Raw genomic sequence first — 17,144 nt, 5'->3', positions numbered from 1 at the left:
CCACAAAACCAATGAATAGATAATCATTTTAAGAGGCTGTTTTTGTACTGCTATAATAAGAAGCATTTTTCACTCTTAGTTATTTTTTTACTGTGTTAATTTTAGATATGTAATTGTACTTTAATATACAGGCGAATCATTTTCGCGCCTGGAGTGTGAGGGAGACGTGTCTCACAGGAAGCACCACCGTTGCATCTAGGAAACTGGCCGCCATTGTGGTTCTATCAGAGGCGTGTGTAACTTGACTGCAATGGTTGATTCGAGCCAACATGGCGTCGAAGCGATAGAGTTTCTTGACAGTTTAGTTGCTGCTACGAGCGTCTGGACGAGCATAATCACAGGTTTCAAAACTTGGATAAGCTAGTCAAGAGATTCAGGTAAACATAACTGCATTAGTATTAAATTATACGGAGATGTAGCTCTGGGTTAAGTTACAAAGAGAACTGTCTCTATAGTTTGCTACGAGGTTTAATATCGATAGCTACACACCAGTAGGCTAGTATGCATAATGTTATCCTTGTAAGTTAGCTAACATTAAAGGAACTCACCTTCTAATACAGAAGCAGTATCTTGTGGTCCCTCTTTAGTGCCAGCTAGAGGTTTTCCTCATAGTAGATATGATAGTAGTTATTGTCAGCCAGGGTGTATTGCATGAACTGAGTTGTAACTTGGGTATATGGTGTGCAGTTTTACAGTCCTGACAGTGCTTCAAAGGGTAAAAGTTATACATTAGGTTACAAAACCACAAGGTCTGACTGTACAACTTTGTCAACAATGCAGCTCTAAGAAGTCTCTTATTCATATGGATTCATAAACATCTATTTCTTTCTGCCGGAGAGACGTTTGAGATTGTGTAAATTGAAAACTAGACTTCTCTTTTTATAAGCCATGATTATGGGACTATTTGCAAACTGATGAGCACAGGACTATCTGCTCATCAGTTTATTTCTACATGATATGATAATCTACATGGCGTTGAACTGTATTCAAACCCTGTCTGAAAACAAGCATTGTGTTTGAAAAATATTTCACATTCAGCTTGAACTTTTTCCATTCTTGTCTGCAGGATGGTGCGAGTGGTGTTCCTCCATCCAGACCTTGGCATTGGTGGAGCTGAGCGACTGGTGGTCGATGCTGCCGTCGCTCTGAAGTCTCAGGGATGTAGCGTTCAGATCTGGACAGCCCATTACGACCCAACACACTGCTTCTCTGAGACCCTGGACCCTGACCTACCTGTGGCACGTTAATTTAACATTCACCTTACTACATCATGTTATCCCTCAAAAGATTTTTTCATTTAATTGTTTCTCTTGTTTTTCTTACAGGTGTGTGTGGGTGACTGGCTACCCACCAGCGTGTTTGGCTACCTGCATGCTCTGTGTGCCTACCTGAGGATGATCTATGTGGCCCTCTACCTGGTCTTCCTGAGCGGGGTGGAGTACGATGTCATCTTCTGTGATCAAGTGAGTTGTGTGAAACAGGAACTGACTACCTGTCTGTTTGGTCATCACTCAATTGACTTCTTCTGAGGCGTCTGACTGTCTCGGTTATTCAGAGAGTCGCTTTCATTGTCCACAATTACCGGTCAATTTGCATTGTCACACCCTTTAACTATACCATGCTGTGAAATGTGCACTCCCTAGGTTATTCTCACGTCTATGTCTTTCACACAGACACACATAGCCATTGCCTCCTTTCTCATGCTCATAATTACAGTCCAGAGAATACTCATTATTTAGATTTACATAGACCAAGCCTCACTTCTAACATCATAAGATTGCAGTCAACCAAGACATTTAATGAAGACACAGAGCGTTTACAGGATTTGTTTTAGGATATGTATTTCAAAATCAGATTCATTGTTCAATATTAACACAGTATTTCATTTTTTATTATTATTATTTTATAGAACGTTTAGCATTGTTATATATTTTTATGTCCAGTATTAAGTCGTACATTCTTTACTTTTTTCTGTTTTGATTGGGTTTTATTCCACTGCTGTATTTCCTACGTACTTGCCAGAAAAGAAGAAACATTTCTTAGGAAAGACAAGCTTTTGGTTTTAACCCTTGTCATTCCACTCCAGGTGTCAGTGTGTATTCCAGTTCTGCGACTGTCTCGTCAGAAGAAGAATGTTTTGTTTTACTGTCACTTCCCGGATCAGCTGCTGACCCAGAGGAAGACGACCCTGAAGAAGCTTTACCGAGCTCCCATTGATTGGCTGGAGGAACGCACCACTGGCATGGCTGATATGGTACGTAAAGGCTGAGGGCTGTGTCATTCTCCAGGCTGTGATGGTCAGATTGCAGGACAGGATTATGTTACTTTTACCATTGTGTTTTTTATCCCGATGGAAAAGCATACTTTTAAGCACAGTGGTTAAAATGACTCAAAAGTTTTGAACAACAGTGTCAGACATGTATCAGATCAGGCTTAAAAATAACTATGAATAAATTACAGTAGTTGTAACTGAAATTCAAAAGGTACTTGTCATGTGACCCAAGTTTTTTGAGGGCCATGATGGTGAATGCTGTGTTGTTTCATGCACAGTCAACAACTGTCAGAGGGTCCTATGTTAGAATTTCAAGATGAAGGTCCAGAGGCTTAAACTACATGTCTTTTAAGAATATATATATTTTTACTAATAGAATTTATTCTTTTATTATTTTGAACCTTTGTTTCTGCATCTTACACAGTAAAGAAATGAATGAATTAAAAAATGGAAATATCTGAATTTAATTTCCACCTCATGCACAAGGTTGGTTTATTACCCCAGACATTAAATCTCAGATAAATGCAGATAAACAATGTCATGATGAATGAAACAGCAAATCATCTTTTCAATTATTGCACAGCAAACTGGTAGTGACAACAACATGTAGACCTAATTCATGATCAGGTCACCAAGTAGACAGTCTGCCATTATCAACTTTTCAGAGCAGTAATGTTTATATATATATATATATATATATATATATATATATAAGTTTCCAAAAAGATGTCTTTGTGATTTTGTCTTCCTTCATTGCGACTCTGTCTCACTAAAGGTTTTTTTTATTTTTTTTTAACAGCTTGAATAAACCAAAGTGATCATTTAAAATGTGATGGAGCCTGATCTCGGCAGGCAGGCTGTTGTAAAAGCTCAGGGCTCTGATAGAAAGAAAATTACATTCTGATTCTGGTCAGACTTCAGGATAATCAAAGGCCACAGGCTGTCATTCAACTCATTGGGAATTAAATTGGCTGTGATACATATGTGAGATCCTCATGAACTAATCTTTCTGTACTGCCTCATAGATTCTGGTAAACAGCCAGTTCACTGCGGGCATCTTCAGGGAGACCTTTCTTGGTCTAAGAGGAGTCCAGACAGATGTCCTATATCCCTCACTCAACACAAGCACCTTTGACCAGCCGTCCACTGAGGCACAAGGCCTGGAGGGGCTGCTCCCTGAGGGAACCTCCTGCCTGTTTCTCTCTCTGAACCGATACGAGAGGAAGAAGAACCTGGGGCTGGCTCTGGAGGCACTTGCAGTCCTGAGGACCAGCCTTCCTTCAGACCAGAGAACAGGCATTCACCTGGTGGTGGCTGGGGGCTACGATGACCGAGTTACTGAGAACGTTCAACATTACATTGAACTGAAAGAGCTGGCAGAACAGCTCCGCGTGGACGACTGTGTCACCTTCCTGCGCTCCCCCTCTGATTCACTGAAGGTGGCGCTGCTGCAGGGCAGTGCAGCAGTGCTTTACACCCCAAGCAAAGAGCATTTTGGGATAGTTCCCGTAGAGGCCATGTATTGCTGCTGCCCTGTTATCGCAGTAAACTCTGGGGGCCCCCTGGAGAGTGTGGCAGATGGGGAGACGGGCTTCCTGTGCGAGCCCACGGCGGAGGCCTTCTCTAAGGCCATGGAGAGGCTGGTTAGGGAGCCACAGCTCCGCAGGGACATGGGACAAGCTGGGAGGAGGAGGGTACGAGATAAATTCTCTCTTCAGGCCTTCTCAGACCAGCTGTATGGGTACATCGTCAGGCTGAGCCAGTGATGAGAAAGCTGGAGGAGAGGCAGGAGACAGGGTAACGGCAGGAAAATGATCCTCTACTGAACTTGGAATTGCCTCTGTACGTCTAGGGTGTGCAGAGGGTTGGAATGGATGTTTCCTTACAGAGAGTGTATGTGGGTGGGGAGGGGGGTATTATGAGGACTTAGAGGACAATCAATCAGCATTCCCCAGGAGGGGTTGCTGAGAGGAAAAAAAGGACGGAATCTCTATACCAATTAAGAAAAGAGTAACGAGTTTACCTCGCCTATCTCTGGAAAAATACCACCCCTGCAAGTGTGTGTGTGTGTGTAATGTTGTATGTGCAGCCATCAAGGGTCTAGCAAACGAGCGTACCGAAAGGATTGATTGTTGAAATGTGAAATGTTTTGCACTGTGTATGTTTTTTTCTTTTCTACAGTACTCTTTGTCTTTGTGTGTTTGCGGGATAAAGAAGAAGAAGAGGAATGTAGTTACTGCCACGTGCCATCAGGCAGTGAACAGTCCCAGATCGATAAACAGGATGCTTTCCGCTACTTCCTGTCCATCCAGAGCTTTGTTCCCCTGCTCGCATTCAGAAGATGCTGCTGGCTTGTCCATGACTCTAGCTGCTCCGCAGAGGTTATTAGCAGATGATAGAGAGTGTTTGGCTTTATTAGATGTCTGGCTGATGGCCAGTGTGTCTTTGTCTGGGTCATTATCAATGGGGAGAATAGCAGAAGGTCATTGTGTCTGCACGCTGCCCTCCTCAGCCCTCCTACTATATAGAAATGCTCTTATTGACATTCTTGAAGTCTTAATAAACAAGAGGACACATAGTTTCCTGACTCTTACGGTGTTTGCTTTGTTGGTAAGTTTTTTTGGCCTTTAATAGAGTTGGCTAAGGATTTTGTGGGTGAGCGTGGAGGCAGAGAATGTTGTGCCATCTCTTTTTTCTTTTCATCCGACCGATTTGATTGTAAAATGAAACATTCTCAGGCAAAGTAGCAGCAAATCCGATTTATTTAGTCTCATTAACAAACAGGCACCACAGACGATCTTAAGATTCTGTCTCCGTCCGTTGCTGCATTATCATCTGCAGAGTTTGAGTCGTATCCTTGTTCATGTCATTTTTTTTCTTGAAGGGAATCTGAAAAAGAGTTTAAAGAATAAATAAATTAAATTACATTTTACAGGCTGATAAGCTGTAGATTGAATATCGGTGTTGTTAAGCCCACCTGGTTGGACACAGCCTCGCCGTATCGAACAAACGTGGCGAAATGCTCGCTGTTGAAGTTGATCAAGTCGTATTTGAACTCCTGGTGCAGAAAAGTTTCCCAGCGGCTCCTCATCATCTCCTGGGAAGAAGGAACCAGGTTGTGCTTGTTGTTGTTCACTCTGATGGAAGTTCCTGGAGCCACTTTGATGTCAGTAATACGCTGAGCGCAGATTCTGGTCTTCCTCAGCATACCGTCAGCTTTTTTCTTTGGAGCCATTTGTTGAAGGAGGGTGCGACAGGCTTTCTGCGTCAGGTTCTCATCTTTGAATCATGGAAAAAATAAAGTGGGAGAGAGGATAGAAGAAATACACTATTAGTCAAATAAATCTGTTACACTTTTAAGAAAGCTCTACTACCCTGATTCCAAAGAAGTTGGGATACTGTGTGAAACAAAAATAAACAGAATGGCACTCAATTGAAAACAGTACAAAAAAACTATATATCATTATAGGTTGGCTGATATTATTGGCCGATATGGGCCCATTATAGATATACTAGTATCGGCATATATGTTTCAATATAGTTTGATATAAAATCATAATTGGTAAATCACCAAAAATAAGCACCAGTTTCAAAAAGGCCAACTTCCTGTTGGGTTTAGGGTCACCAAGAGACTTTTTCATAGGTCGAGGGGTCATACACATAGTGAGCTGTTTTAGCCCAAACCCATAAAAATAGATACATTTTCACCACCTGTGAATTATGTGAAAGGTTTTGTGCGTTTTGAACATGCTCACGCCCTCAAAAAATGCGCTTCTTTTGGAGGGAAAATAACAATTCCTTGCATTCCAATAGGGGCTTCACACCAGTTGTTGTGAAAAAGAGGATGTGGTAATTTATAATTATTACATCCTCTGTGAAGTTTATTGTTTCAGTGCACTGACGTCATGTAGTATAATAGATAGATTTTTGTAGATATATGCTTATTTCTGAACCGGACTGCAGCAACGCGTTGCAAACAACATAAGAAACCAGGGACCAGGAGTTTTTATACAGCTTTCCAACTTTTTTGTACCTTTTCTTTTCAACCTATGCATTTAAACCAAACACATTTCAGTTTCTTACCTCCCACTCCAAAATGGATGACATGGCCTTCTCCGACATACACAGCCCAGAGAGACACTCCTGCCCATGGATGCACAAACTCAATCAAGTCTCCGACTTCTGCTGTGGACACAGTCTGATCAATCTAAAGAAAAAAAGAGTGAAGTCAGAACAGCACACAGTATTTATTTATTTTTTTCATTCCATTTGATTTCCTCACTGAATTCAAATGAGAAGAAATTGATATTTATGATTGAAGTCTGGAAAATTAGAAGAGCATTGGCATAAAATCATTTAATTTGATTTTGGAGAGCGGAGGGAGGAGAATGAGTGAGACAATATTCAGCAAACAAAACTGAGCTGCAGCCTTAGTGATGATCGTAAAATAACTCGACTCAACATGAATTGAAAATACATTTTTACTGTATGGCGCAAAATACCTTCACTCTGGACAATATGCCTGTTTAGCCCACCTCTTAAAGAGGCAAAGAACTCAAGCCTGCACATACCTTGACTGTATTTACTGCTGAATCAAGATAAAAACATATAGATATATTAGATAATGCTCACCCGTTGGATTGTCATTGGGGACAGAAAGCTGATCCAGTTTCCCCAAAGGTCCATTGTTGGTGTGAGCTGAGGTCAAAAGACAGACTGAAGTGCACTTTCCAGTTATTAGGTTGCTATGACCAGGTTGTGTAACAAGGCCTTTATTAGTCGCCTCTGCATTTTTTCAAGATGATAGCCAACCTAATATGTTACCTATTAATCTAATAGGTGCTCTTTTCTCACATCACGTTGAGTCAGACACTGCGAGACAATCATTCAAAAATAAATTATTCTGATGTTTGTCTGAGTTTGTTGAAAATGTGTGTCCAACCTGCATTGAGTTTTCAATTCCCACGTCTCATTATTGAGTCAGATATTTTTCTTCCGAGTCAAGTTCAGAATCTGAATGCAAAGAAACCAACAGTGATACTTTTTGTTTTTCAGAGCTGAAAAGGATTTGTCCCTATAGGTCCAATTAGTTCAGGTGGCCTTGGTTTAATATGAAGTGAGGTTTGGTCGAGCATTTCTGATTTATCAAAGCGAGAGACCTCAGTCAGTTTATGTTTCTGATCCTGATATTTTGATATGTGTGAATACATTTAAAGCACATATACATATTTTTTTAATTTAATGTTCAGGATCTTTATAGACTCAGGAATCCCAGAATTGAGCCTATATTTATATATTGTATATGAATTATATATATTAATATTTATATATTAATAGCTTTTGCTGTGAGTGGTTTGATCTGTGGCTGCCTGGGCGACTGATGATAGTCACAGATACATTATGACTACACGATGATATGTCGCAGCAGAAAATGCTTACGTTTAAAGGAGTCATATTATACCCTATTTCTACAAGTTAATCCAGTTCCCTGGTGTCCTAATGAAATGTCTGTGACATGCTTTGGTCAAAATACCATAAGGATGAAGCACAATAGCAATTCATAACTGTTCAATAACCCTGCCAAAACAGCCCTGTTCAGAACAGTCGGTTCAGAATTAGCCGGCGTAATGTGGGAGGAGATATCCAGCATGAGGGTGGGAGTATTCAAATCACCCGCTCTGTTACGTAACAGCGCGGGTGAAATCCAACTGGCTCCTTTAGAGACACATTTTCTGACTGCGTCCGTTTACAAAACATTGACTTAGTAGTCAAAAATCATTCTTAAGGGGTGGGGAGGCACTCCGGATATGCAAATACACACACTAAAGCAACGAAAAAGTGAGTTTTGCATAATATGTCTCCTTTAATTAGAAACTAGGAGTTATTTTGCTTTACATAGTGGAGCTAAAACATTTCATCAGTCAGTCTAAAGAATCTACTACTATATAACTATCTTTAACATCAAAAAGCCTCTAGCAAAGAATCAAGAAACTAGTCTGTATATACATCAATGATGTTTATTTGTGAGTTTGAATAAAAATGAAACAACAAACCTCATGACCATACTTGAGATAAATAACATAATAATAAAAAAAAAAAATTAACACATTGAAAGAGTTATGCATAAAACATATTCTTTGATGATTTATTGACCTGGTTATTTCAAAGGTGCACTGTAATTTTGGGGAAGAAGATTTAAACAGAAGAGAAAGATTTTCATTCATTGATTTCTGATACTGTTTTACTTTATTTATACGAGGCGGACCCTGCCACCTCTCTAGTTTCAGACACTGTTCTGGGAACCTTAATATCCTCTGAGAACAGCTAGCTTATTCAGTCTCGAAAGAGATAGATATTTCTAAGTTTGTATTAGCACATCATTGATATCGTAACTATTAAAATTCTGAGTTTGAATTTCTCTTTCAAAACTACGTAGTGCCCCTTCTAGCGAGCTCTGCGGTCCACAGTTCATTAGAATGTGTGCCGCTTCCTTCATGACCCAATAAAATGCACACGGCTTTTTTAAATAAACAAACACAAAACATGTGATTTTCATATGTAACTTTTGTTTTAAAAAAGCAGTTTTTGATTACAAAGCCCTTTATGGTTGACAAATGATACTGTTACTGAGCTTTAGCAACACGAAACACTGTTATATATATATTTATACATTAATAAATGAATATATGTTGCTCAAGATGAAAATATGAGTTTCCAGTGCAGACGACATACAGAGTAGGCTGTAAGTTAAAAAACAAATGGGACCTCAGACTTTAACCCAATAAAACATCTATGGACATACATGTCTTTTCCCATATATTTTATTGGACATATTGCTCAAATATAAAACAGTCAGGTATTTTATTTTCCACTGAAGATTAATCGGCTCATACACTCTCTCGCCTCAACTCGGACCTATCCAATCCCATAGACCTCTTCATGAGCAGAGAGCAGCTAGAGGGAAAATAGAGCAAAAAAGAACAGTGGAAGGTTCTAAATGAAATAGGGTTGAATAGAATTTTAGTTAAACTGAAGAATCACGGAATTCGTTATAATGAGAGTATACCAAGGGATGATACACAAACGAGACAAAAGGCAACCAAACAAACAAACAAACAAACCAAAACATCCATGGACATTTTCATTAAGAATGCACAATTATAGAGCAAGGATCAAAAAGCAGCAGTGTGTGTGTGTGCGTGCTTGCGAGCGTGTGTGCGTGTGTGCATGTGTGCGTGGGTGTGTGTGTTACGTTACTGCAGTGTTCCCACATGCGGAGGTGTTAAGAGTAGATGATGAGGAGGGCGTCGCTGCAGTGATTTAGGGGCCCCGCGAGGGGAGATGATAAAAAGGCCCCGTGGAGCCGGTAAGGGAGGGAGCGATGCACAAACACAACCACACAGCAGCAGTAAACACTCATCAGACTCCATTCACTATAAATGTGTCCCACTTTACTGCCAACACCGGAAGATGGTGTCTGAAGACTCTTTTCCTTGCTCTTTACAGAAACTGTCTTTATACCTCAAAGTTGTGAAAGAGAATCTATGTCCCTCCCTCCCCCCCACTCTCCCCCTCACACCCTGCCTCCCACTCTCTCAGTGCCCTGTGGTGGGGTGGTTATTGAGATCACGGTGTGTCTGAGTGGCAGTGATAACCGGTACCCAGGTGCCACTGGCACATGGTGTTTAATTAATTAATGAGACCGCGGGGTTGGTTTTTTAATTCCACCTAGCCAGCACCGAGGTGTGGGGGGGAGATAGCCACAAAATGTTTAGGTATGTGTTTTCAGGCGAGGAAAAGGGAGAGATGTATGTAGGAGTGTGTGCGTGTTAAGGGTGTATATCTATTTTGTTGGCAGTTTGGGAGCTGGCTTCCTTGTTAGTGGAATATTAAGTATGTATGGAATATTTTTACTCAGACTTTTAATCACGCCGTGTGATTGGGAGTTAATCATGGGCTAAATGGAGCTGATGATGAGAGAAACATAGTGTTAATACATCAATCTGAACTCCGGCACACTAACCAGGTCATGGACTCATTGCCCTCAAACAGAGAAATGTACATGAGATTCAAACATAATGCAGGTATGCAGGATGTAGTGTGTGGTAGGCAGGTTTAGATATAATGAAGTGTTGGATGAAGGGTTAAAACTGTTTGAGGATATTTACAAAAAAAGTTATTTTTCTCTGATAGTTAGTCGGGGTAATGCGAGATTTTAACAAATGTAAATGTAAACAAGTTCATATGTTTGATTGCCCAAGTGTTTTCCATTATAATGCTTTCAGCGTGGTGTCTAAGGTTATTTCATTTTTTAAAATGTACATATACATATATATATATATATATATATATATATATATATATATATATATATATATATATATATATATATATATATATATATATATATATATAGCCATCAATTATTGATGTGACTTTACAGGACAAATATATTAATAAAAACTTTTGGAACTAAATGTAGATCTCTACTGTGTGGCTTAAAGAGAAACAACAAGAAATATAAAAAATGAAATAAGATGTGCAACATTACAGTCACCCATCTCAATATTTCTTACATGATAAAACAAATTTATTTTGAGATTTAAGAACTCAAAGCTCTTTTGTCAGAGTTTTAGGCTGCTGCCCTCTCTGATTGCCATCTATAGAACAGAAACACTTAAAACTTTAAAATGGAAGTTAGAAGAGGAGAACACAAACACACAAACAGGATGGGGTAGCGAAAGTCACTGGGTTCAATATAACATAAAAATGTCAAAACTGTGCAAGTCTGCTGGGCAGCAGTAGTAAAATGTATAATATATAATAATGTAATATACAGAGTATGCATGTGCCCAAAAATCAAATCAAAATTACGTATCTACTGTATATTTCACTGTGTATGATTGTTTATGCCGCAATAAACTTGATTGGATAATACCGTAGACCAGATGTGCAATTTAAACTCAATGGTGAGGTATGAAGTTCCTTTTTCTGGATGTGTGGCAGCAACGAAACATGTCCAGTGTGTGGCTGTAAATCTTTTCAAGTTCTGTGTTCTACTATTTTAACAAACAAAAACATACAAAAATGAAATTTCTCTTGGGTGTATTAAAAGGTGTTTTAATCAGCGATCAGTTAACAGAGCATCAAAACTTTAATCTGGAACTACAGGATTACGTTCTCCCTTTTCTGCTACGGCTCAGGATGCATTACTATAACGTCACCTTCCGTCTCGCTCCATATTTCCTGTTACGCAGGAGAGACAGGAGGAGTTTTACTGGATAAATGACACGCAGGGAGAGAGCCTTCCTGCTCATGAATGATAGAATCTGCTTAAACAATAGAGAATCTGCATTTGTATTCACAGCTCATCTTTAAGAGCTGTTTTACATGGTACATGTTAGCAAATTATGTATTTCACTCTTTACTGCTTCCATAAACTATTCAAATATATTAGCTTACACCTCATAAATGTTAACGCCGCACAACTCTTATACACACACAGGCAAACAGCCTCAGGAGCTGATATCAGAGAGGAGAGAAATGATTTACTAAAGCTACATAAAACTCTTCTCTCTGTGGGAGATCACAATAAAACTTCTATAATCTGCAATAGTGGAATATTATAGATAGCTGCTATAAAAATAGCTTTACGGCCCAGCGAAGAGAAGCGTTACGACTCGTTTTACACTGTGTGTTGTGGTTTAAACCATCTTATAGCTTGAAGATAAACGAGTCCATAGATTTCCAACATCAGACGTCATCTAATTCACAGTGGGCTTCTCCATAAAATGTAAGGAGCCTTGTTTCAGATGTAAAGTTATGAGGAAATGTCCAGCAGCACTGATGAGGCGCAGTCAGATAAGAAACAACACAAAGCCGGCGGAGAGATAAACACAAAAGATTTTTGCACACTCTGTCCTGATACACCGATATGGATAAGGTAGAGTCATTAAAGTTTCCGACAAGCACTGGAGGGGAAAAAAGTTTGTTGTGAATTGGGAACAACAGCTGGAGGCAATGACTTCTTGTTGGACATCTTGTTGGAATGTTCCAGCAGATGAGGCCATGCTGGATTGACAGATAAACTGACATTTGTGACATTTCTCCTTTACGAATGGATTAAACGAACACGAAACAACATTACGGACAACTTTAGAGGAGTCAAGATGGATGTGCTTTTACGTTTGGATGTAGCTGTTTCCACCTGCTTCCTCCCTTGGGTTAGGGTTAGGCATCCAGACTTCTAATAGTTTCCCAGATCTCAGATTTCTTAAGCAGCGTAATTGGCGTGGTGTGCCCGATGACAAATGTTGCTGGTGGTTGGAGAAACGATACACGCGAGATTAAAGCATAACTCAGAACGTCAATGCCATTTTTCCTACATTGCTAGCTGTATCATGTACCATTATTGTACAAGCAACCAAATCACAAAAAAAGCATTAACGTTAGGCTCTTAATTGTTATTCTGAGTTACTGATATCAGACATTTCTGACAGCTGTGGTATCTTCAACTTAGAGAAGAGAACTACGCCTACGTAAGTGACAAATTGGCTGCAAAGCCTCCATCGCTGGAATCCGATCTTAACACTGACTTTATTCACGTGGCGGCCATCTTCCTCCTGGATAATGTTAAGCTAACTATCATTTTACCACTTCTCGATTGATCGGCGGCTGAAAGGATGATGGATAATAAAAAACTGGAGGGGAATCGAGCAGTATTCCAATATAACGCACCATATTTGATAACCCAAGAAACCTTTGTGTATTGACGTCTTCCTGTCACATTTTCACTGTGAAAGACATCGGGCTAGCTGCTACGAGCAAGCGCTACTGCAGCTTCTTCACCAACTCAAATTGCCTTTGGTGGGACAGATATGATGCTCGCTACTCATTGGTCAGGACAAATAAGAAAAAAAAAAAAAATAGTACTCCGAACAAGAAATCAATTAACATGAGCACAATGTCAGGCTGACTTAATGAAGCGAAGCAAAATGGCAGTCCAGTCTGATTATTAGCTAAACCTATTTGCCCCCTGGCTCCAGTTCCATCCTTGACACACAGACATCACGGTGGCATTGATTGTTCATATAAAACTCACAAAAAGAAAGTGAATAAGCAAAATGTTGAACTTCTCCTCAACATGTTGAATAGTCTGCTTAATTCGGAAGGTATATCATGAACTTTCTGCTTTCGTTCATCTGCTCTCCTGAATTCGTGCCCCAAATCAGTGTCCTGTACGTGTGATCGCACAAAAGCACACACAGATATCCTGGCTCCCTGGTTGCCCTTCCTGGAGCAGCAGGGTAATGTGGGAAGAGGAGGAGGAGGAGGAATAGGAGGGGGAGCAGGGGGAAGAGAAAAGGAAGAGGCAACAGGAGAACAGACCTCCCATTGAACTTGGCTCTCTTCCAGCACTCATTCCGCCAGTAATCAGCTGTGAGTCAGTCAGTCATACTGGCTTTAAACAAACACATTAACATTTGAGTGCACATTACACGAGCGCTCACTTGCGCACGCACAAACGCATGCTGTCACCGCATTAAACACCCACCCACACACACACACACACACACACACATTCTGCTGCACTCTTACCTGCTGTATTTTTCTGATTTTTAAAGCTTTTTCCCTCAGAAGGTGTGTTTTTTTTTTTTTAAGATGTTGGCCTGTCCTAGCTTAGGGCAACCTCAGGAAGGAGTGTTGTGATAGACAAAGGAGTGGGCTGACGTACAGAGGTTGGCTTGGTGCACCCTGATCAAGGGGTACCATCGACCACCTTTGTCACAGAAGGAGCTCGCAGTTGCCTGCAGGTTTGACTCTACTGTGCTGCGCAGGAGACGCAGAGCAGACCCCCGCACAGCTGGGGAGGATAACCTCCGGTGATTACACTCACAGGGGTGAATGTCAATCACGCTGTCTGCCTGAATGTGTGTGTGTGTGTCTGCATGTGTGAGACAATGCCCCTTGATTGTTGATGCAAGTATGCTTTATGTACAACTATGCGATCTTTGTGTGTGTGTGTGTGTGTGTGTGTGTGTGTGTGTGTGTGTGTGTGTGCCCAGTGCCCAGTGATGGCCCGCTAGATTGAGCTGTCAGTCAGCAGGCAGGCGGATGAAGATTAATGGAGCGTGCAAACAATAAGAGGCTGGCAATGATCATAAATATGCTAATGAACATTATCAATACACACTCACTGACATGCATAAGAGTGTGTGTGTGTGTGTGTGTGTGTGTGTGCGTGTGTGTACAGTATTCATGCAGCGAAGATTTGGGATAGGAGGTGATTCAGGTTACTGAGTTAAAATCGTTCTCCCTCCCCTCGGGATTTACACACACACACGAGCGCACACACACAACACACAGACACACACAAAAACACACATATTTTTCGAGTGGCGGTGTGTTGGCTGACTGATGGACGGGAGAGACGGGCGTCCCATGTGTTATGTTTGTGTTGTGGGCCACGAGAGGGAGGGGGAGGCGAGCTCATTGAGTAGATGACATGATTGGTGTCGCATTAAAATGTGTTTATTTAGTGTTTGTGCTCGTGTGTGTGTGTGGGTGTGGGTGAGTGAGAAGGGCAGTGGATATAGCGATGATGTCTGTGCCAAGCCTCTGATTAAGACTACAGGTTCAGCTAATGGCACAATGAGAGGCTGATTAAGAGAGGAAGAGATGGTGGAGAAAAAAAAGCGGGAGCGGAGGGAGATAAAAGGGGTAGATGGACAGATCTATTCACTAAACTGATGATGGGGCTCTTTGTTGTCTCATCCCATTCTGTGGTTCTCTGGGGGTCCTTCCTGTGTCTGCAGCATACGCTCATTTTTTAAATGAAAAACCTCCTTCTTTATCTCCCTCTGCCTCCCCTCCCTCCTATTTTTCTCCCTCACGCCCATCTGGGTCACACGGCACATAAGAGCAACACAGGCGCCCCCCCAACTGAAACCTGGTCATCCACTTCATCACCGGAAAACACACTTCTTAACCTCCTTCTACCTACTTTCCACCTCTCCTTCTCCCCCTCTTTTTTTCTGCTCTATGAGGGTCTGCAAGGTCCACCGGGGAAATGTCTGGGGCTCAAGGGGGCTCTCCGACCTTCCTTGTCCTTTAAACACACTCCTGCGGTCACAGACGCGCACACACCATCCGCCCAGTCCTGATGGAGAGTGTAATTTGTGTGTGGCATGGTGGCGATGGATGGAGCATGTAACGTAGACACAGGGAAGTGGTTATGATTGGGGCTAATGAGCTCACAGGGGACACTGGGATAGAGGAGGCTGGCCAATGACAGGCTTGGCTCAGATGCACCTCTCTGGAGGGTCCCTGCTGAGCTGAGACCCTCTAGGCCTCATGGGAATTTGTTTGTGAATGAGTCTGGGTAGTTCCCGTTTGAAAACCCAGCAGTCCCTGTGGTCGTTACGCATTCATTCTGCTGAGCTGGTTATTACTGCGCTCCACGGACAGGGGTACTTAAGCATTTAGATGTCGAATCACATCGGTCGTTAAGTCAAGGTCACTGCTAACTGGTAAAAAACAGAGGGACTCTCTTGTTTTTGGAGCGATTGAAAGCCAGAGCAAACTCAGAGAAACTCAGCGATGATTACTAACACTGGATCAGTGTAAAGTGTGGGTGTGTGCGAACAGGTGTGTGTGACAGTGTGTCATTCTCTGTGTGTCTCATTACCATGCATCGTGTGTCAGTGTTGTCCAGGAGGCTGAGCCTCCGCGCTGTGCTCCAGGGGAGAGTTATAGATTACTGGCTGGAGCAGGCAGGGGCCAGGGGAGCCACTGGAGCCCAGAGCCGAGAACTGTAGGCTGGGCACGGCTCTCAGCTCATCAGCCCGTCTCTTGAGGCTGCGGAGCTTAACCTGGAGCAAGGCTCTGATTAACCAGACTAATGACGGTGTGGCCCCCAGCTCCCACTGCCCAACACCATAATCACTGCTTAAGGCCCCGGACAGTTGGCAAGTCTATATGGAGAGAGAGCGGTGTCACAGCTTAATGGATAAGTCGTCTGACAACAAGCATTTTAAGTCAGCTGTCAATACGAGCTCTGAGAGCCACTCACGCAGCAGGACGCCCGACGTCTGAGAGGCTGGAATGAGATCAAATACATTCAGAGCTTAAATACATTTTTCTGTTTGTCAGCTGAATGTTTTTCCCGTGGATGAGTGTGTGTGGAGGTGTTTAATGAGTGCTGATCGATGTCTCATCTGTGCCGCCTTATCTCTAAAGCAAACATTTCATCAGCACAGTGGAAGCTCTCAGCCTTTGGTACACACGGAGACCCCAACAGACAAACTGCGTAAACCAAACGACATATGCAAATAAGACAAAGACAGACATTCTTTTGTCCTACTGTTGGAGAGAATCACCAGTGAGGATGATTGTCTTTATGGGTGTGAAGGTGTGAAGGTGGAGCTGCATTTGCTCTGCAGACAGGAGACGACGCCAACAGTGCTTACTGTCCTCCGTGAGCGAAGCAATTTCTGACAACTCCTAAATGAAGCCCTGGGGGGTGACAAGACCTGCAGCTAGATCACAGCGCTGCTTTATGAGCGTGTGTGTGTGTTTAAGAGAGTCAGAGACAGAGGTAATAGCTTGGCGTTATAAGAGGAGTTGAGTCGATAAATGATCTCGCCTCTGTCCGACGGAGAACGTGTCTTCATTGAGTTGAGATGCCAAAGTAAGACAAAACCGAGACAGACTTTATTTCTGCAGCTCCGTGAGGGAATTCAGTGAATACGACTGCAATAGTTCTACACATACAGTACAAACCAAGGGCCAACAAAAAGTGACAGAACAAAGAGGAAGTAGACCTTTATCGAAGAATTAGTCTAACAAATCAGCGGCCATGTTCATGTTGAGT

The 17,144-nt window shown here is 41.8% G+C and overlaps 2 protein-coding genes across 4 annotated transcripts in view; one reads left to right on the top strand and one right to left on the bottom strand.

The window, feature by feature from the left end:
• The window catches only part of alg2 (ALG2 alpha-1,3/1,6-mannosyltransferase), a 78,089-nt gene extending 73,224 nt beyond the window's left edge, over positions 1 to 4,865 (top strand). The window contains exons 1-5 of one of the 3 annotated variants that reach the window (XM_030394530.1): positions 214 to 377; positions 1,067 to 1,238; positions 1,326 to 1,463; positions 2,087 to 2,254; positions 3,298 to 4,865. In XM_030394530.1, the coding sequence (XP_030250390.1) occupies positions 1,068 to 1,238; positions 1,326 to 1,463; positions 2,087 to 2,254; positions 3,298 to 4,038 (1,218 nt within the window). In that variant the 5' untranslated portion in view covers positions 214 to 377; position 1,067 and the 3' untranslated portion in view covers positions 4,039 to 4,865. Of the gene's footprint in view, positions 1 to 213; positions 378 to 463; positions 520 to 1,066; positions 1,239 to 1,325; positions 1,464 to 2,086; positions 2,255 to 3,297 lie in introns of those variants that run through there. The other 2 variants (XM_030394529.1, XM_030394531.1) reach the window with 2 other exon arrangements.
• A 151-nt stretch (positions 4,866 to 5,016) lies between these two features.
• LOC115567697 (phospholipase A and acyltransferase 2-like) lies at positions 5,017 to 7,028 on the bottom strand. The gene is made up of 4 exons (XM_030394532.1): positions 6,905 to 7,028; positions 6,356 to 6,479; positions 5,250 to 5,551; positions 5,017 to 5,161 (listed from the first exon to the last, which is right to left on the bottom strand). The coding sequence occupies exons 1-4, from the start codon at positions 6,956 to 6,958 to the stop codon at positions 5,072 to 5,074; spliced, it is 570 nt and encodes a 189-aa protein (XP_030250392.1). The 5' UTR covers positions 6,959 to 7,028; the 3' UTR covers positions 5,017 to 5,071.
• Positions 7,029 to 17,144: the final 10,116 nt, after the last annotated feature.

This window comes from Sparus aurata, chromosome 17 (assembly GCF_900880675.1).
Source record: "Sparus aurata chromosome 17, fSpaAur1.1, whole genome shotgun sequence".
Classification (NCBI taxonomy): Eukaryota; Metazoa; Chordata; class Actinopteri; order Spariformes; family Sparidae; genus Sparus; species Sparus aurata.
Note: the sequence above shows the minus strand (reverse complement) of the source record. Positions and strands in the feature narration are given on the sequence as shown.